The sequence below is a fragment of the Lonchura striata genome, chromosome 11 (genome assembly GCF_050655825.1).
Source record: "Lonchura striata isolate lonStrDom1 chromosome 11, ASM5065582v1, whole genome shotgun sequence".
NCBI classification, from domain to species: domain Eukaryota; kingdom Metazoa; phylum Chordata; class Aves; order Passeriformes; family Estrildidae; genus Lonchura; species Lonchura striata.
In genome coordinates, this window is record NC_140713.1 from 9,412,649 (window position 1) to 9,434,138 (window position 21,490).

The following is a 21,490-nucleotide window of genomic DNA, read 5'->3' on the forward strand; positions in this document are numbered from 1 at the left end:
TTCTGCACTTTTGTCTGTAGATGACTGTATAAATAATCAATATATCTGCTTTATTTTCAGGAATCTGAGAGTCTGTGTGACAAGCTGCTCTTAAGACAAAGGATGAACTTGTTGTCCCAGATGTCTGCTGCACCAATAGACTGCTTGTTTAAGGTTAATAACTCTTATGGCAGAATATGTATGTATTTGCACATTTCAAGTTTATATGCCTCTTTTCTGAAGTTTTCTGGAAAGTAATGAAGGGTGAATTACATTACTACTGTGAAATGTGTTTTAGTAGATGCTAAAATCTACTCTGTCTTTTCAATCGAGTACATTTCTGTGCCAAAGCCTTGCTAACATAATATAATCTTATGAATTTCAGTACATGTTATATGACATATAGAAGCAAATGAGGATGAAATGCTACTGCTGTTGGTATTGTGTGGCCCATTTAAATCACAGATGTGATACTGCTTATGTCTCACAGCTTTTAGTACTTGAAATTGGAAGAGTTTTTGGAAATTATTTAAATGTAGTCACCTGACAGCTACTTCATATTATCTGTTAATCTCATACTGTCATTCTAAAAGAATTTTGCCTATACAAGGACACAAAGCAGAGCTCCTAATTATATGTGTTCACAGCTTATGGCTGGAGACTTAGTAATTTTATAGACACGTCTTTGCACAGAGGGAGCTCAATTTCATGATTGAGTCTAAAGAGGACAATAGGAATTGTTTTAATTTTTTTATAGAAAGTGAAGTAAGCCAAGAACAGTTTCTTTTTAATACTGAATGCCCATTAGGGGGTTTTGTGCTGTGACATTGTTCATTTCTGCTTTCTAATGCTTGACTACATGTTTCATTATAGATTATTTTTATTTTGTGCTTCAGTAAATTACTCTTGGCTTTTTTGTCTTAAAAGGAGGTCTTTTATATTGGTTTCTCATTCTCTCCTGTTTTTTTGTAGCATATTGCTTCAGGTGATCAGGAGGAAGTGGAGCGGCTGCTGAGTCAAGGTGACAGTGATAAGGACACTGTACAGAAAATGTGTCACCCGCTGTGTTACTGTGACAAATGCGAGAAGCTGGTTTCTGGGTGAGCACTCTTCACCCCACAAATGCAGACAAAGCTGTATAGAAGCCTTTATCTAAGATTTGCTTCAGGAAGTATGCTGCTTTTTGTTCTAGGGGAATTTGGGTGCACTTTGGAATATAGTAGAGAGAGTGTGGGTGTGTGTGGTTGGAAAAACAGAAGAAATATTGGGAACATACAGAATCCTTTGGAACCCACCCTTCTGTGATGGAGCCTGTGTGAGCTTTGGTAAACATGGTGCTTGTTCTCTTGAATCAAACTTACAGATCTGGGACTAACTCACTTCTCTTAACAAAATGTAAAGTTCTGTATGGAATAATTTGTCAATGTAAAAGGATAAAAAGTTCCAAAATCAGTTTTTTGCCATCCTTGGCAGCTTTTCCTTTTCTCCTCCTTCCTACCACCACCTGGGTAATTAAGCTGTTTTCAAACATTGTGTTTTAAAGGAAACTGAATGACCCTTCCATTATCACCCCCTTTTCCCGAGATGACCGTGGATATACTCCTCTTCATATAGCTGCTATTTGTGGTGAGTGGGCTTCACTGGTGTTTCCTCCTCCTTTTGCTTTTGTGTCTTTATGTCAGCCTGTTTCCCATCTTTTATTGAAGTTTGAATTCTGCATTAAGTTGTTTTATTGCTTTTTTGCTATTGAAACTTTGCTGTTTCTATCTGAGCACAGACTGAAGTTGTTGTATATTCTTTTAAGCTCAGTTTCTTATGGCTGAGTTAATCTTTGGTTGTTGACTCTACGTTTGCCATAGTGGTTACCACAGCGGTGCTTTCTTCAGCTTTGAAAAAATAAAGATATATACTTAGAAATCAGTCTTTTTTTAAAGGACTGGCAGATTGAGAAACAACTTTTCTCTTTCCTGCAGCTGGTTATGCATTGTAGATCTGTGACACCTGCATTGTAACGTTCATTATGCAATTAATTTTCCTTTTATTAGAAGTTGTATTATTTTCTTAGTGGGTGGTTTCGTATTTATAATTTCCTTTTTTATTATATTTAATCCAAATATTTTCTTTTATTACTTGTAGGATACAAATCTAGCTTGCTTTTAGCTGGAGGTTATTTTATGGGGCTTTGACCTTGAAATATCTGCCACAAAAAAACCCCAAATACTAAGGCTGTGAATATGCAGTATATGGAAACATAGTGTGCAGAAATGCAGGGTATCTTGGTTTATAGTCACTGTTTGAATTTGAAAAGTAGCAGTGTTCTTGTGCAAAGTTTACACCTTTCTTTGAATGCTTATTTTCCAAGGTCAGACTTCGTTAGTGGATTTACTGGTAGCCAAAGGAGCCATTGTCAATGCCACAGATTACCACGGTTCAACTCCCCTTCACCTCGCCTGTCAGAAGGGATATCAGAATGTTACAGTAAGCACAACACCTAACCTAAATAATAAATACATGCCTCTTACTAAGCTCTTCTACTGTTGCTGTCATTTAGATCTTCTGGGGAACTTCTACCAAAACTGTGTAAGCTGTCAGAATGGAGGATCTTTCATCATTGTAGTCTCCAAGACAGTTTATTTTTTCTTCTACTGCAAGGTTTTCAGCCATTGGAAATAACCAGCTGGCAGCTCTGCATACCTAATAATTCATCCACTTTATTAACACAGATGTCCAATACATAATACAAATGCAGAGTATCTCTGCTCTTGCTTGAGACAGAACAACCACTGCAGTCACTGGGCTGAGTTAAATGCTTCACACTGTGTTTAAGATAGATTGTGTAACTACAGTAATTATTGTCTACTTGAATTTAATATATGTGATATTTTCAGTTAGCATTTTTGAAATAAAGTTATGTCTTCACTTGCATAGGCTCTTGAAATGTGAGGTAGATCATGTAGTGAATGTACTGCAGTGTTTGCTGCAGTAGAGAATTCATTTTTTTCAATTAAATTCTGAATATGTAATAAGAGACTTTTTGATTCTCAGGGTAGGGCACAAGCAGTGCTGCATTGCCAAGAGGGTGGTGTCTGAAATGGGAGGCAGAGCTAATGTCTTATGAAGTGCTTCATCATCATGCCAGAACCCTAAAGGAATCTGCAGAGCAATAATTGTTTGTACATTAATTTTTTAGCTACTTAAATGTCTACTTTTGTTTTTCTTTTAAGTTGCTCTTATTGCACTACAAGGCAAGTACTGATGTTCAGGACAATAATGGAAATACTCCACTTCATTTAGCCTGCACTTACGGTCATGAGGATGTAAGTAATTGTTTTGTAACAAACCAAATGGGCATTCTAATGCAATGGAATTAAACTGATGCAAATCAGCACTAGACTTACATATTTTTAAAAGTAAATAAAAATATTTGAAGGCTAAATTGTTTAATGCTCTAAATGAGGACTTTATTTGGTAGTTCACAGCAATTTTTAATATGACTTCACATTAAAGATAGCAGTGCTTTGCAATGTAGTTGTTTAACTCTTTATTTAATGACACTGAACCACTAAAGCCTTATCTTTAGGTAATGGGTTACATAAGTAGCAATAAAAACAAACCTTTTAGGATTGTGCCTGTTGTCTGAACTGAGACACAACACTATAATTTATTGATAGCTTTCCTTTTCTTCCCAGTGTGTCAAGGCTTTGGTGTACTATGATGTGCATTCCTGCAGACTGGATCTTGGCAATGAGAAGGGAGACACTCCTCTCCACATCGCTGCTCGCTGGGGCTATCAAGGGATCATTGAAGTGCTCTTGCAAAATGGGGCAAACCCAGAAATTCAGAACCGGATGAAAGAGACTTCCCTACAGTGTGCATTGAATTCCAAGGTATTCCTCTTTGTCTTCCAGCCTGATTTCCTTCTGATGCAACACCACAGAGGTGGAGATTTTCATTGCTAAGGGGGTTTCACTATTAAAGAGAAAATGTGTGTTTTACTCTGAGGAAGAAAAGTCCCATTTTAACTCCAGCAGCAGGAATACACTCTGTGGGATACAGCATGAACTTGTAAATGGGTACTTCTAATCTGCTCAGTCATATTCTGTCACTAATTATAAGGTTGTCAGCTAATTTGTGTTTCAGTCAGTAGATTCCTCTATAAGTGGAGTTACATTGGTTCTCTCTAATATTTTTGTGCAGATTTTGTCGTTGATGGAAGTAAACTACCTAACATTTGAAAGAGGACAGAGTGCTTCTGAGGTAACAGCCCATGCAAGTTGTTAAATTGTTTCTTGCCTATGCTTAACCTCCTTTATTTGATATTTAACTTTTTATGGTTGTTTGTTTGATTTTTATATGTTTTTTTCCAACTGTAAGTCACCGCTTAGGTCTCCTCAGCACTCAACAGAAACTTTCAGCAGAGGATCATCTGTCTCAAGCCTATCATCAGCATCAACTGATATAAGGCAAGAAGAAGCAAAAAACAGTTATAAAGAGGTAAGACTGAGGTACAGGTTTTGACAGTAAGCAAAGTGAAGGAAGCTATAAGAGTAATAATTTGCCACAGAGTTTTCAACTGCTTCTTCAGGAATAGCCTTTTGTCTGGTTTGGAAAATAGTAACTTCTGTCCTCTGAGGCTTGTCATCTCAGTACTTATTTTTGTGTGGTTTCAAGTGCTCTGTTGGTTATTGCTGGGGGAAAATTGACACCATCTCTGAAGTAGTTGTTCATATTTATTGAAGTTAACTACGTAATTTGAGAATTTGTTGAGGTTTACCAAAGTACAGTGCCCCAAGGACCTAGCTGTCCCATCCAGGAATTAAGTGCCACTGTTAGCTTAGAAAATCTGTCAGAGAAAAAAGACTAGTACAGGCATGCTGGCAAACAACAAACTGGAATGTTAAGACATGCTTTCAAATAGGCATGGGAATCAATTTGTAACAAGTGAAGAAGTACAGACTATATATTAAATATCTTGCATGTATGTGTTTGCTGATTTTACTCTGTCCTCACCAGATGGCATCCTCTGAATTTTTTCCTGTGGGATTTCAGATCCACACTTTGTTGCTCCTTCCCAAGACTGTCATATCACCACTCATTCTGATGAGTCTTTTTATTTTTCCTAGTCTACCTATTAATTTTTTTTTCCAAATTGACCTCCCTAAGTATGTGTGTTTCTCTCAGTATCACCATTACATTCAACTTCTTCCTTTTCCTGGTATTAGAAGATTTTATTTCTTCAGTGTTTAAAGAGAACTGAAACTTCTAGCAAAAAAACAAAGATGCAAATTTTGAGTGGACAATATGATTTCACACTTGAGTTGCTCTAGGAGAGCTCAGTGTAGGGCTGTACCTCCCTGTTTGTACAGAGTTAAACTCTCTAAATAAGTTCTCCTTGTAGACTGAGGATTTACTTTTTCTTTGAAGGAATAAATTTATCACACCCAACTACTAAGACTGTAGTTCACACCAGGGAAAAAGATTACAAACTGCTTACACCTGAGGTCCTTGGGGTTAATGACCTTCTCTGTAATCCAGCTTTAGTTGATTTCTGTTTGCCAAGTTTCACCTGGGCTCCCTGCTCAAAGAGGCAAGAGCCTGGTACTGAGAGAGCTCCAGGAAGGAAACACCACTGGAATAATGGGAAACTGATACTGTCAGTTTTCCAGATTTCAAGGTTTGCATCTTGGATTAAGGGGATCCACTCAGACCTTGATTAATCAATACTGAATTAAACTCTTAAGTGAGCCAGTCAATAGTGGCTTGTTTATTATGACTTAGAAAAGAGAGAGTGAAAGAGCCAGGATTGTAAATTTGGGACTTGCTCTGTTGGAACTAATATATCCATGCTTAGTTTCTCTTCAGCAGCTGAAAAACTGGATATGCAGGTGAATTGCAATAGATTTGTTTATTCTATTTTTACATTTAAAGGAAGGTTCTGTTCCATGGAAGAGTGTGGAAACAAACTGGAAATATGGGGAAATGCATGGAGCAGACATTTTGCCCTAAGTACTCTTAATAAATTATCTATAAGCTGCCTAACAAATGTACTGCTGGGGCCTGAGGCAGCTTTTAGTACTTTAAGAAAGTACTAAAGAAATTACTTAACAAAGTTGTTATTTTTGGAAAGAAATTATCAGGGCTTATATGTCTCTGCTATTACTGTTAGGCATCTTGTATGGCATAAGGTGACTCCTGAAAAATCCTGAAGACATTTACATTCTCCAGTGACAATATTCTGTATGATTAGGGGAAATTTAGGGGAGGCACAGACCTCCCTTGGGTATATAGTCCATTTTAGCTGTGTATGTGGAGAGATTGGGATTCAGCTCACTCAGCTTCTGGAAGACAGTTGTCTTCACTTCAGACATCTATTTCCCCTCCTCAGTCAGTGGAAGGAAATTTACTTCAGAGAGCAGTTCATCTCAGACATGTTTAGTTTGACCTGAGTTGCACTCAGGTGTTATTTGTTGACTGCCTTCTGTTTTGTAGAGGGAATTTAAAAATAAAATGTCTGGTTGAGGGTTAGACAGCTGACTTTTAGACATTCAAAGTTAGGAAATTAAAATCAAAAGAATCATAGATTCTGCCCAGAGTGACCAGTGCATTACTTCAAGGACCTTCATCCTGTATTAGAAAGGTAGTAATTAACCCAAACTTAACAGTGTTCCTAAGAAGAGATAAAAATGGAGAGATTTAATCTTGCTTCTGATCTTTCAGCTGTTTGTGTCCTGTTCTTCATCTAAAACCCTGAAGAAAGAGATCAGAGCAATAAAACACAAACTTCAGTCTCATTCTTCCTTGTTTGCCTTGCCAAACACCACTGTCACACTCAGCAAGGTGGCGATTTCCATATGAAGATTGAAATGTGACTGAAGCTGTCACTCCATGACGTCTCCACCTTGCAAGGTGTTCCTTGCTATAGAAACAAGTGTGTTTACCCACTTGCATCTTCAGTGGTTCTAGCACAGCGCTGCAATAATTTGCTATAATGCCAAAACAGACTTTCACAAAGCTTATTAAATGATTCTTGACACTCTGCACAGCCAGGTGAATTGTGGGAGGACTGATGGACTCTCCCTACCCTTTGGCTGGCACCTTTCCCTTTCTTGTCAGGCTGGATCTCGACTCCTTCACGTGAGAGTAGAGAATTAGAGAAGTGAAGGGACAAGTTAATCTCCTCCTCCTGCTTTCCCAAGCAGCCTGAGGGCTCAGGGCAATGGCACCAGTGCTCTGCAGAGCATCTTCAGCTCTTCTTCCCTCACATGTCTGCTCCCCCTGCAGAGCTCCTGAGCAGGCCGTGGCCTCACCTTATGCTAAAATGGGCTAATGCTGCTGCTCGTCCTAATGCACACCCTTTGGTATTTATATCTTCCCAGATTTTAAGTAAGAAAACAAATTTCATACTTGCAGTCAAGTTAGATATGTAAATGTTTGGGTTTTAACACAGGATTAAACCAGTTATCTGCAGATGTAAAAGTCACAATTGGAAAGCGTCTTTTTCATCTTAAACTGTTGTTTCTCAAATAGCTTTGTGTTCCTGTAATTATACTGTACACTGGAATTATAAAGAGATGGGCACAGGAGTAGTGTGTTCAGGTTTTTGGGAGACACTGGTATCAATATATTTGAAGCTGTGTGCTGGATAATTAGAGTAGCATAGCTCTGCAAGAGTCCAACCAGTGTTAGTGTGTATTAGGGAAGGAATTGGCCTTGAGCAGGGATTTTTAACATTAGGTTCACACAGAAATGCACAGGGCAGCTCTTGCTAGAGCAGCATAATAATATATATCAGCTTGCATGGCTTTGTTTATGGGTAGGCCACATATCCTCTATTTAGATAAATACTGCTTAACTAAACAAGTCAGAGATCATCAAATGGCCACAGGCCTTGTGCAGATTCTGTTTCATAAAGGGGCCAGCAGTAATCATACAGCATGAGCGTAGGAAGTTAGCAAAGGACACAGGATTTTCTGTGTTCTGCTTCATACTAACAAAGCAAATAAATAATTTTCTTCATACACAGGTAGAAAAACTCCTGAGAGCAGTTGCGGATGGAGATCTGGAAATGGTGAGTGTTAATGTGGCTGTTGAATATTACTGAATTCCTTTTTATCCTATTCAAATTGAGGAAGTTATTTGTAAACAGTATCAAGTTGGAGAATGTTTTGTGTAATAATCTCATGTAAAGAGGAAATTCAGGTTACACTAGTCAGCAGAGAGATGCTATTTGTGGGGCACCTGTCTTCTTTTATTTATTATTGTTCTTCTTTAATTTATTATTGCCTTTATTCCTTAAAAAATAAGATACTTCCAATGTCATTCTACTGAAACATTGAAGATGACACAGGAATCTTTAGGAGTTTTGCTTTTGGGAATGTGTGCAAGGTTGTAGATTTCTTGATTTTATTGTAGTTCACAGAACAAAACAATAAAGCTGTGTGAGAATGCAGGTTTGCTCCATTGGGTGCATGTTCTGTAAAACCAGTTTGGGTTGGTTTTTACCAGGAGTTACAAATGCCAATGAAGCCTCATAGAGTCATCAGAGATAGAAAACCCATGTTGCAAAATATGTGCCATGTTAATTCTGTGTCTCTTCTGTTTTATTCCACTGAGATGATAGAAACAATTTATTAACTGATAGAGCAAAGAACTGTTCAGTTGTTGAGTAGGTATCATTGTCCTAGTTTACAATGTGACTTAATGTAAGTAATTATTTCCAAGCGAGCCCTTAAGTCATTTCAAGAATCAGTAACATATACAACAGTGATATTTTCCATTTTCCTGGCCAGTAGTAAATGTACATGTATTGCAGTTAACTTTTCACCCACTTTGTGAAAATCTAAACTTCATCAAGAAAATTAAGTACAGTGCTCTAATTTGCTGGGAAATCAGTATCTAGCACTGCTCAATAGATACCAGCAATGAAAAGCATATAGAAATCCAGTCTGTGCATTCAGATGACAGAATCACCTTCTCTTTTGTGGCTTTACTTTCCTCATTACTGAAGTTCATGTGAAGCTGTTCATACAAGGAGAATCATCCAGCTGGATGGCAAAGGTTACAGATTGCATGTCTATTAAAAAGCCACAAGTATTTAAGAACTCTGACCTTGTTCTGACAGCCTGAGGTCTGTCTCCATAGGAACAGCCACAGCAACCTGGTCATTAGGGCTGCTGTAGATGTTTGCTGTGACAGCCAACTGAGCTTTGCGAAAGGAGGCATTAAAAAAGTGCTGTGAAACTGGAAGACTTAAGAAAAAGAAACATTATTATGTCATTGGTGTTGTCTCAGCATAGCTACTGGATTTGGAGCTTTCCTTGTATCCAGCCTGTTCAGTGGGAAGGATATGTGCAAATCTACCACACTAAAAAAGCAAATCTCTGTCTGAAATCAGTGCTGTGGAGCAGCTGAAAGGTTGGAGTGAGGGAACAGAGACCCAGGGTGATCAGCTGAGTATTCCAAAGTAACCCAGCAGTGTAAAGAACCTTTCAGGTGACAAATTACCTGGCAAATGAGACTGGGCAATCTCCTGAGGTGGTTCAGTGTGTGTCTGCTTGAAAGTAAAGTTAGTATTTTGACCAAAAATACCTTTACACCAGGAAGAATGGCTGCTGCAGTGTAATTATAAAGAGGTGAGCACTGGAGTAGTGTGTTCAGGTTTTTGGGAGACACTGGTATCTGTATGTTGGGAGCTGTGCACTGGATGATGCAAGCAGCAGGATTGGGCTGTCCCAGGAGGAGGAAGAAATCAATTGTAAGAGTCTTCAAGGAAAGAGGGAAGTGAAGTGACAGTTCTGCTTATTTTAGACATGTACAAATGTAGCAATTAGTAAAGCTTTGCTGAGCTGGCCTTCTATAAACAGGCAGGCTTGAGAGATTTTCTTTACTGCAGAGAACAACATGGAGTTTGCAGGGAAAGCAATAATCTGTAAAAAACATCCCTTTTCAGGCTCAAATATGTTATAATTCAGAATCAGGTATAGGGCCCTTCCTGGCTTTTAGGGTTTGTTGTAGCTGCATGTGTTTTAGTGGCTAGGACATGGATGTGTTATTTTCCCAGAGCTCAGTGGTGAGGAGCAGAACCTGTGACAAGTGAGAGTAAACAGAGTGGGAGGGATGTCTCAGAATTCCTACTGTCCCCATTCCCTTGGACTAGCAACTGTAGAGCTCTTGGCTTGGTCCAGTAGTAATGGAGACTTAATGCAATCACTGCTAATTCTAAAATGTCTTTAGTGAAATGTAGATTAATGAATTTCAAGGTAAAAATGTACTGCTTAAACAGTACATTGTTGAATGTAATGTCAAATGTAAATGCCCTAAGCATCACTGTTTGCAAGTTGCACATGAATGCCCTGAGCCCTAAGACTTCACTGAAGGGCCTCTCTCTCAAAAATGAGGCATTGCACATTGAGAAAAAAGTGAAATTGTCCAACTCCTAAGTGACAGACCTAAGGAAAGTCAGTGCCACTACGAAGTTTTGGGTATCAGTTAAATGTTGTCATCCTTGTCTTCCCTTATGTTCTTTAAATCAAAAGATGAAGCAGAATTCACATTGATATGAGCTAGCACAAATCGTCTGAGCTAAAAGGATGTGGAGTGTTTGGGAGTGGGTGAGCACTGCAGTTGTGATTAGGCAGCAGGAAGTCATTTATAATTCACTCCACTGTACTTGGAGAACTTCCCAGCTGCTTTGTCAACAATAACACTTGATTTTTTAATTTGGCCTGTGGGCAGGTGATGGCAGGAGGTAGCTGTGTGCTCCCCCTGAGAGACTCACAAGTGTGTGTTTGTCAATTCTGACTTGTCTACGTGTGCACATCTGTTAGGACAGGGAACTTTTGGACTTTATAAAGAAGGAATTGCTTTTTATGCCAGGTCCGTTACCTCTTGGAGTGGGTGGAAGAAGACTTGGAAGATGAGGATGACACAGCCAGTACATCAAAACCAGAATTCTGCCATCCATTATGCCAGTGCTCAAAATGTGGGCCAGCACAAAAGGTTGGAATATTCATTCTGTAAAAAGAGTAATTTATATGCTTGCAATGTGTTAGCTCCAGGGAAATAGAATTCATATTGCCCAGCATGTCTGTTTCTCTGTCTAAAAATAAATTAACTATATACAGATTTTCACACTTTATCTGATAGTATGAAATTGTTATTTTTTTAATGGAATTGTTGAACATTTTGGATACAGGAATGGTGTTCATGGACTTGCACGATGTCTAATGGATTGAGAAAGAGTCACAGTTTGCTTTTAGGATATGTGGAGTGCTGTCCGGAAGGTTTGGGCCACTTTGAATAAACATTCTTTTCTAAGCCTCTGATTCTCTTTAGTGTACACTGCTAGTGGCACAGCATATCTACTTACCTGTTAGTAATCAGTTCAGCAAGGAATACCTGCTAATCCCAGAATCCATGTAATGCTGATGAAGTCTTTTTTTTAATTGCATGGCATCTTTTCTACAAGCCATATCTAAAGCCTCTTCAGAGATCTCATATAAATACAAAGACTTTCTTTTCAGTTGCTAAGATTTCCTTCCCCCTAAATTACCACACTGTAAAATAGAACAAGGCTTTACAATGCACTCTTTCTATGTTTTTTTTGGTTTGTTGTTTTTTGGGGGTTTTCTGGGGGGATTTTTTTTTTTTTTTTTTTTTTTTTGGTGTGTGTATGTGGTTCTGGTTTGGGTTTTTTGTTGTTGTTGTTTTACATAAGGAACAATCCCAGCTTTTTGGAAATGGAAATTCTATAACTTGCCTTCCAGGAGGTGTCTGAATGGGTACATGTCTGGATAAGTCATTGCAAAATAAACCTAAGTACAAATTTTCAGTTTATTGGCTGCTTTGGGGTTAACAGCACTGTGAGATGGTTTAGCTTCTGAATTCCCCACTGCCACCACAGGTTTATTTTGTGCAGGCTTAAAGTGTGCTGTTGTCCTTGAATGCTTCACATTTACACCGTGCTTTCTTCTCTGGTAAGGGGTGTCCCCGTGCCCTCAGGACAGAGATCAGGTGCTAAAGATGCCAGAATCCATAAAGCTCATTTTATTGCTGATGGGGAGGGGAATGGCATCTGCTGTGGCATTTACTTGCCTGCTGAATGAGAAGAAGGAACTTGTTAGTTAATCCTAACCCCTGTGTTAGGCAGGCACACGTGAAAGCACAGGATGAAAGGTTGTGCACCACTGTAAATGTCATGCAGGCACAGTTTGCAAGAGGAGTGACAGAGGATGTTCTGTACAGCTGGGTAAACTGTCCTCCAGTTGCTTTCCTTATCCTGATTCCCCCAGGGAGTCTTCTTTCTGGGCTGCTCTTGGCTTCCAGGTGAATTAAATTAATTTTAGTTTGTATCCTTATTACCCCAAGCTTCATGTAGCAATAAGAGGTGTTTAATGTCTGTCTCAAAGAGCATAAATATCTGTATAAATGAAAGTAACTCATTAACACTGCCTCATATCCAGTATGAGCATCCTAACAGCTGTATAAAAACTTTCAGTTTTACTTATGTCTCAACCTGTGCTGCTTTAGCCACTTTTTAATGTCATGAATACTTTGCCTAGGATTGCTCTCCATGAAGTTATCACGTTGGAAGAAAAGAGATAACAATAAAATTAATTTACTGTTGAAAAATACCACCAAACTGCTCTGCTTCACTGACTTTTTCTGAAGGCCTCAAATTAGACTCTAGCAGAATTTCTTGTTATGCCCATCTTCCCATTTTATACAAACTTAGCAGATATTTGGCTATTTCACGAATTAAAAATAAAGCATGATTATAGTTTTATTGTGTGTTTTCCTCACCAGAAGTTTTCCAAGGTCTGTGCCAACGGGCTGGGGGTGAATGTTTCAAACCAGGAGGGCTTCACCCCGCTGCACATGGCTGCTCTGCACGGGCACACTGAGCTGGTGTCGCTGCTGCTGCGCCACGGCGCCGGCGCCAGCGCCGAGAACTCGCAGCTGGCAGCTCCCCTGCACCTGGCCTGCCAGAGGGGACACGCCCAGGTAACCCTGCCCTGCCACAAACCCCGCTGCCCCCTGGCACCCACCCCAACCTGCATGGGGAAACCAGCAACCCCGAGCAGAGAAAATCAGTTCGGTGGTTCTGGCTTTTGTTTTCGGTGTCTAAAATCCCCAGAGGGAAAGGGGAACTTTGAGCTGAAATCATTTCATAGACACCTTTTCTTTATAAAAGCATATATGACTTATATAAACATATATGACTTATGTATATAACCATATATGACTTAAAATACTGGTTTAATGCACATGATTCAAAAACCTTCTGTCATATTTCAAATGCTTTAAACATTCCTTGTGCACCTGAATCTTCTGTGTTCATTCCTCTGTACCTTCTCTGGGTTGTGTGTCTTGGTATCTTCAGTAGCCACAGTACTGAATAATTACTGTATTTTCAACTTCTTAATTAGATCATGTGTGGAGTGCAGCTTTGAGGCAGCAGATAACTCATCCCTCACTTTGAGTCAGGGAAGTAAAAGCACTGAAGGAGAAGCATAAGCCTATTGGAAGAGGGTTGTCAATACAGAAGGGAGAGTAAATGAGACAGGAAAATAATAAATATGAAAAAGCAGGGGCAAAAAGATAAATGGAAAGATGCAGAAAAGCAGAAAATTAGGATTTTAAAAATAAGGAGCTGAAAATTTCAGGAGGGGAAAAAAAAAGAATTTTGAAAATGATGGGAAGACAAAGCACTAGGAAAGCAAGGAAAACCAAGGCACTAGGGAAGCAAGGAATACAACTCAGAGTTGTAGGTTAATTCATGGGATAGTTGTAGATTAGTTCATGGGGTAATTACAGTATAAAGAACTTCCAAGTGTTGTGATGACTTTGGAAAAGGATGCTGCTGCTGTGGTGGTTTTGTTTTGTTAAGTTACTGGTTCTATTTATTTTTCACGCACCTTGAGTTTTATTTTCTGGCCTTTTTTGTAGTTGCTTAATTTTTCTTTTTTAAAAGTGGGTGTTAAAGTATGAAAATTAGTGTCATACTCAGTACTCCTACTCAGTAAGAGTAAAGCTGTTACTTCTTTCAATAGGTGGTAAAGTGTCTGATGGATTACAATGCTAAACTAAATAAAAAGGATGTATATGGAAATACTCCCTTAATTTATGCATGCTTGAATGGTCACTATGAGACTGCTGCCCTGTTGTTGCAGGTAAGATCACTGAAGACAGTGTTTTGCTGGTATTTCTCATGTGATATCTGTATTTATCCAGTACTCAGGATCAGTATTTTTAGTTAAGCATTTCTCTGTCAGAAATACTTGGGGAAAGAAATAGGAGTTTTTCTAAATTTATTCCTTTCAATCCCATCCCTTCACAGATGTTAATTGGATAAATATTACCTTGCTATTGTACAGGTAGCTGTTTTTATGGAACTTTTATGTGTCAGGTGCAGGTTTTCTTGCCTGGGATTCTATCACATAGGGTTGGGGGTTTCTCTAAAGCTTGGAATATGTAACAGATACGTGCGAAACCGAAATGAGCTGATCCCTGAAGCTGTGGCAATGAGATGGGGCGGGAACGTGGCCGGGTGGGTTCTTGTGGCTCCTTGCTCACGGCGGTTTCCTCCGTGCAGCGCGGAGCCTCCGCCAACCCCTCGGACGGCGCGGGCAGCGCGGCGCTGCTGCGGCACGGAGCCCTGCGGGACCGGGGCGCGGCCGACTGCGCCCAGCCCGTGAGTGCTGCCTCTCTGGAATGAGTTATCCTAGGCTAAAAGGATGAGTCTAGGAAGAGTGGGAGCACCGAGCTAAATAAAATTAATGTTAAAGTCTCTGTAGTGGCAGAGAGAGCAGAAGTAATGTTGGATGTAGGCAAATGAACACGTTGCACTGGTCACTTGCACTGGTAGCAACGTTCCTTGTCTCACCCACCATCTTCTGCCCTGCAGGCCTTTTGATTCCTTTTATCTTGCAATAGATCGCTCTGACCTTCCTCTTTATTAATAGCAATAACATTATATGTAATACTAAATGATACAGAATTATTTCACTCTTTAAAGGATTTGACACATAACTCCTATCTTAATGTGCTTAAATGGCCTCTGAGATGTAGCTTAATGACCACAAAACTCTGTACTGAATCAATTTTGGTATGGATGTTACCATTTGAACTGAAATTGGCTTACCCATAAGTAATACAGCTTAAAATAAGAGATCACAACTCCAACACTTTACTCACTGCTTTAAAGTGTATTTTGTGGAACATAGATTTTGTCCCTACTCAGAATTATAGAATTTCAAGTTTGTTTTTATGAATTATTTTATATGTGTTGTATTGATTCATACAAGCATTATTAGCATACTCTGCACAGACTGAATACTAAATTGTACTGTTGTTTTTCTTTAATAATGGTGAAAATGGAAACTCTTAAAATCAAGAATTCAAACATCATGAATTTGCTGGAAGCAGCACCAAGCTGTGTCCCCACATCAGCAGAGGGAGAGAAGGAGAGTGAGCAGCACATTACTGGCAAGATAAGGAAAAAAGGTACCTGTGATATTTCCATTGGTATGAATAAAAAGGGATTTAGGAATTCATGGGTGATTGTATAAAGCATTTTATGTAATTGCTATACATATAATAATAGAACAGTCAATTGTTTTACATATTTATGATAGCTAACACCTAAAATACTGTAACTAAATGCAGCAGACTTTGTATTCTACTCATGCCACTGCTTCAAACTTAGTTTTCACCTACTTTGGGGTACATGTATAAGTTTTACCTACAAAACCATTTAAAGGTAAAAACACACTACGTTTGAGATTATATAATTAGCCATGTAGGAACTGTGCATTTCAGTGAAAAGCAAAACAGATTTAAATGACTTTTGGGTGTCATTTATACTGCCCTAAAACAGGTCAGGGAGTGACTCTTTGTTAGTTATTGTCTCTCATGTTTTGGGACAGAAATGAGAGCTACAGAGGTGACTGTGAACCTTCCAGCACAGCTTGCAGAGGACTTTGAGCAAGTGGCAGGAGGTGGCACAGTGTGGCCACAAGGTGCAGTGCCAGCACAGCTGGGCTGCGGCAGGGCCCCAGTGCCTGGGGAAGGATGAGTAACCATCCTTTAAATACCTTTTATCTTGCAGTGCTAACTCTGACCTTCCCCTTTTTAATAGCAATAACATTATGTGTTATATTCAATGATGCAAAGTTATTTCACTCCTTAAAGGATTTGACACATGGCCCTATCTTAATGTGCCTAAGCAACCCCTGAGATGGAGCTTAAGGACCACAGATTCCTCCTCACCTCTCACCCCCAGCTTCTGATCTGCCTTATCCACTGCTTCCATTATGCTGGCTCAGAAGTTTATCAGGTGAATTTTCAAGTTCACTACCCTGGGGATGTAAGAAAAGCTGTGTCCCCTGCAAAGGACACGATGCCACCAGGACTGTAGAAAGAAAACAGGGAGGCTGCAAAGCAGGAATCAGAGAAGATGAGGAGCAGGAGTGCCCATTTCAGCATCCATGAGTTTTCAAAGTAACTCTTGCTTCCTTCTCTCAGAAAGATTGCAAATGTCTGGTTAATAGGAAATCACAATTAATCACAGTGTGCTGACACCTAAAATTGAGAATAGTTATTTCAAATATTTTGAATAGTTCTAAAAGAGCAATAGAAGATATGAGTGAGTAATACTAATGAATATGTGGTTTAGCATCTCTGTTTAAATTCAGGTTGGTAAAAACTGGAATTCGGGGCCTCAAAGTCCAGAATTACAGTCTTTTCAGAAGCTTGGCCAGTTGTAATAATCTGAGAAAGAATGGCTACTTCTGCAACTTAAAAGTTTTAAAATTTCAAAAGACAAATCACCACTCTAATTCAAGCTTAGCACTGTTACAGTTTTACGTTCAATTTAAAATCACAACTGTGTTTTTTAATTCCTAAGTGAGACCCAGTTATAATTTTAGCTGCCTGTTCTTTTAAACCCCCAGTGCACCCTAAGCCCTGTGAGGAAGCCGATGATCCCATAAGCAGACAACTTCAACTGGTCGAATCAATTAACAGATTTAACAAGTAAGCAGAGAAGCCTGCTCAGAGTGTGTTTGTTGTTTCCCATAAGCAAAAGGTGAAGTGCAGCTGCTAACGAAGTCCCAGAATGGGTCCGGGGTGGTTACCCATGACATGGTGATGTGCCAGTGGATGTTAATCCTGCAGGGCTGGCATTGTCACATCCCCAGGCAGATATTCTGGGCATGACAAGCTCACTGGGGTGGTGAGGGAGGGAAAATGTATCTAAAACTGGGATTGCACTAATACTTGTGTACCATTAGTTAAGCATATTGTAGTGGTGTTCACTCATTGCTTGGGTTTTGCTCAATATCTTTTTAAGCCCTAATATATATTCCATAGTAAAATACAGGGAATACAAATAGGCTGGAATTCTGGGAAGGTGTTGTCAGGGAGATGCCTGTCTCTGGTGAGACAGTTCCACCTTGTGGAGCTTCTGAGAGAGAGTCCTTTATAAAAGGCTTATGTGAAGACATTTTAATTTGATTTCTTTAAAATCTTTTTCAGAGAAAAACACTTACGGAGAACAATAACAAGAGATAAAAGTGTCCCTAATTTTGACTGTCACTTACTGCACCAGGTAAGTGGAAACACTTGCTCAGATTATTCTTATATTACAGCAGTTATGTTTGTTGCTCTGCTATTATGCTGGGTACATGTTAGAGAAAATTTACTAGTGATGGTAATTGAATCACACAAGTTCTGACCTGTTTGCCAAATTGCTCATTTCATCATTGTTCAAACTTCAGTGGTGTTTCTATGACACCTCTTGAACACTTCACTCTTTTCAATTTCTTAAGTGTCTTACTGCAGGCTGAAGAGAAACTTGTCTTGTTTTCTGTGTCCTGTCCAGCAAAACCTAGAACTGAAAAACTCTGCAGCTTCTTGGAGCTATAGCTTGCTTTGGCAAGAGAGACATTTTTCAGTAGGTTGAAATTAGAGTTTGCTTTAAGTCTGCTTGTAAGAGGAGGCTGTTTGCAAGAGTGACAGCAAACTGCATGTTGCACTGTCAGCTGTGACACAGATATATGTAATAGATTCACCTCTGCTAGGGGTGCAGTGACACCCACCCACACCAGCTGCTAGATGCTGCCTTCCCCAGAGCTTGTGCTCATTCTGCCTCCTTTACACTGGCTTTGACTCTCTTTGCATCTTCTGCTGGGCCATTTCAGAGCACTGAATCAAGAGAAAAATGATCTGTCCAAAACAAAACAGTTTGTACCAGGTTAGTCCAGCAGCTGACCATCTGACACAGCTTTGGAAATGCAGACTCTGCAGCTCATATCCTTCTGGAAAATGAGATACTCTTCCTTTTCCTACAGCCCTTAGAAGACTATTTGCCAAAAGCCTTGAGAATATTAATTCTATAAAGCTGTAATATTTTAATAATTCTTTCTAAATGATCATATTCCACTATATAACTTGGGATTTACATTTTATAACTGTGGCTCACAGAAGGCAGTGTCATTTCAGTACACAGGTGTCAGAAAACTAGTATGTGACACTGATACAGAGCACTCCAGCCCTGTTCTGTGGTTGTGAGTTCATACAGCTGTGGCTGAACTAATTCATGAGTCCATACAGCTCTGAATTGTTAGTGGATTTAAATGTGGATTTAAATAACCTCTGTCTGCAGCTTTTTAGAGATTGTTACCATTATTTCAGTAAAAAAGCTACTTTCTCCTTTCATTCTTGTCTTAGATCTGTCATTAGCATGCTTGCATTATCTTTATTTCTTCTGGTTATTTTAACATTTGCAGAGTGGCCAGTAATCCAGGCCAGGCACCCACTCTGTACAGAAGAAACAGGAGCAGGTGTAGAAATGGAAGATACGAATATTTGGAACAACGAGAAAGAGGAACTAAGGGGTGGGGAGGGTGGGTGTCTCTTCCCTGACAGGTGACCTCTGGAAGCAGGGAAAACTGCCTTTGCCTTCAGCAGTCCCCGGGTGACCCTGTCTGTTACTACTTCCACTTTTCTTAATAGTAAAAGAAATGGCTGTTAATTTCAAGTGCATTGAGACTTGCACTACAAATGGTATTTAGAACTAGAGTTGGGATGCTGCTGGGATAGTGAGGTGAAGATAAGTTTTGGAATGTCTGTTGTTCTCAGGTCTGGTACTGATGTGTGTGTAGCCTGGGGCAGGCTGGCTTCTTGTTTTCTCGTATGTAGCCCAAATATAATTACTCTCTTACAAAGTATGCTATTTTAAATCTTGACTGTGTTCTCAGTGTCATGAAATTCATGTGATAATAATGTTCAAGAAATAATATATTAATTTTCCTTCTTAATGAAGAGATATATAATATAATAGATAATGCTTTTAACGTACCATGTCTCTCCCCTCACAGATGGCTATTAAAAGCTTTGATAAAAGCAAACTCAAATCGGTTGGAACGCTGGAGCAGAGCACAGGTGAGGTGGCTGGCTGGGGGTGCAGCGGCGAGTTTGTGGAAGATGATGCTGGCACGGCAGCTCCTCAGAGGAGCAGGCTGACGCAGCGCAGACACACGGTCGCGGTGCCGCTGCCAGCGCAGGGCAGCGAGGGAGGCTCCGGCAGCCCGGCCGGGCCCGGCGCGCCGCGCTCCCGGGACTGGCACGGGGCAGGCTCGGATCTCTGAAGGGAAGCGCGGCCCGGAAGGCCGAGGCTGAGGTCGGTGCTGTGAATTTCAGCAGCCCTTGCTGCGCTCAGATGTCACACACCCAGTTCAGGGCAGACACAGGCTCTGCAGCACAGCTGGAATGTTCTGGCACCCTGGGGCCCGACTCCTCTGTTCATGCAGGAGGTGACCACACAGCCAGATCATTACTGATCTCACTAACAGGGACGTAAGGGAGATGAAGACAGCAAAATTACTTTCCTATTCTATTCAGCACTTATTAAAAAGTTCTATGTAACAGTAAACCAAATGAAACCCTGTATTGTATTTTTCAGCCACCCACTTTGTTTTAAAAGTCTTTGAATAATTTTTGCGTTTTCAGTTTTTATCACTACATTGAGAATTAAATATAAATATATTTATATATATAAAAAGATATATTGGATAACAAGGTATTTATTGCCAGAGGTAATTGAAATGTCTCTATTTTTATTGTAATGTTACAAACCATTATAGTATATATTTCTGTATAGTTCAGTAGCTGGACAAACAATAGTCCGTAACATCTGCATTACTAATGTGAAGGGATGCAATCTAATATCTCAGCAATGCTCCCCTGTACCGGAGCTGCAACATCAAGTTCTTTCAGGGGAGCCAAGATACTGGGGAAAAAGTGGGGAGCCCTTGACAAACCTAAACTTTGGACTTGCTGTTCACAGCCTAATAAAAAAGCAGAAGCAAGCACAAGGTGCTTGCTTGTGTTTTATTGTAGCATGCATCTGAGTTGCTTTTTCCTTCCTCTAAAGGAAGTAATGCAAAAATGCACAAGTATTCATGATTCTGATCCTGGGCAACATCCACAGACAGAACAGCTTCAGAGCCTGCTCTGGACTATTAAAAAGGTGAAATTTCCACTATGAAAGGTACTTCTCACGTCAGTGAGCACTGGCTGGAATAGGCCAAATCCTGCCCCATTCCCAGGGGTGATCTCTGAAGAACTGAAAGCTCACAGGGAACTACCAAGTGGCTGCTTAGTTTGGAAGTTCATTTTCTACTGTTTGGTTATGGGAGGACAAACTGTAAATAGCACAAGCCAGGTTTTTCACTGCAGAATCTTTTTATTCTTGGCTCATCACATCCAGCTTGCATTTTATTTCATGAACTATTTGTATAGATAATTATCTTTCTTTTAACTGTGGTATTAGTAAACTACCTGGCAAAATACAAAGCTGGAAGATAAGCGTGCTGGGTTTTTCAGATAACTTTTTAATCTAAGAAGTAAAATGTCAAGTGGCATTTGGATTTGAGGGTAATGTGTTTATTTTTCTAATAATTTATGAGTTAATCTGATTTTCTGATGTGCCTTGGATTTGTGCCAAATGATGGAAAGAAAAAACGAGTAAAAGAACTCTTGAAAATGCTGTTTTCTTTAAGTGCTTTTGTCCAAGCATTGAGTCTATTACAGATTTTCTTGTTTGGTTTCGTAGGCATTTGGAGACTTTACCTTGTGTTTACTCTTGGATTTTCCTTCTTCCTACATTTACAGATAACTTTATTAGGTTGTGTGGTTTTAGATTTATACACAGAGGTGTATAAAACAGAACTGTTAATGAAACTGAGCATCTTTACATAACCTCCTTTTCTAGCTCTACATTCACATTATAAATAAAAGGATGTTCAGTTACTACAAGTCAAAAGACACAAAAGAGGTAAAACAGGTTTTTTCTTCTTGTGATACTACAAAAATGACTCAAAGTAATTGGTCTTTACCTGTAGCAAGAATAATCCAGATATCAAGATCTGATTTCCAAATTACAGTGAGACTTCTGCTTGTGTTTTATTGTAGCATGCATTTAACTAAATTATTCTTAAGATTTTTTCAA

At 39.5% G+C, this 21,490-nt stretch overlaps 1 protein-coding gene across 5 annotated transcripts in view; it reads left to right on the forward strand.

Moving 5' to 3' along the window:
* The window catches only part of ANKRD27 (ankyrin repeat domain 27), a 54,477-nt gene extending 33,454 nt beyond the window's left edge, over positions 1 to 21,023 (forward strand). For 3 of the 5 annotated variants that reach the window (XM_021540895.3, XM_021540904.3, XM_021540922.4), the window contains 17 exons: positions 61 to 153; positions 952 to 1,079; positions 1,523 to 1,605; positions 2,342 to 2,457; positions 3,204 to 3,296; positions 3,669 to 3,866; positions 4,177 to 4,236; positions 4,354 to 4,473; positions 8,003 to 8,047; positions 10,855 to 10,977; positions 12,784 to 12,981; positions 14,031 to 14,150; positions 14,573 to 14,671; positions 15,375 to 15,483; positions 16,932 to 17,013; positions 17,515 to 17,587; positions 19,359 to 21,023. In XM_021540895.3, the coding sequence (XP_021396570.3) occupies positions 61 to 153; positions 952 to 1,079; positions 1,523 to 1,605; positions 2,342 to 2,457; positions 3,204 to 3,296; positions 3,669 to 3,866; positions 4,177 to 4,236; positions 4,354 to 4,473; positions 8,003 to 8,047; positions 10,855 to 10,977; positions 12,784 to 12,981; positions 14,031 to 14,150; positions 14,573 to 14,671; positions 15,375 to 15,483; positions 16,932 to 17,013; positions 17,515 to 17,587; positions 19,359 to 19,628 (2,010 nt within the window). In that variant the 3' untranslated portion in view covers positions 19,629 to 21,023. The remainder of the gene's footprint in view (positions 1 to 60; positions 154 to 951; positions 1,080 to 1,522; positions 1,606 to 2,341; positions 2,458 to 3,203; positions 3,297 to 3,668; positions 3,867 to 4,176; positions 4,237 to 4,353; positions 4,474 to 8,002; positions 8,048 to 10,854; positions 10,978 to 12,783; positions 12,982 to 14,030; positions 14,151 to 14,572; positions 14,672 to 15,374; positions 15,484 to 16,931; positions 17,014 to 17,514; positions 17,588 to 19,358) is intronic. The other 2 variants (XM_085589470.1, XM_021540916.3) reach the window with 2 other exon arrangements.
* The last annotated feature ends 467 nt before the right edge of the window (positions 21,024 to 21,490 follow it).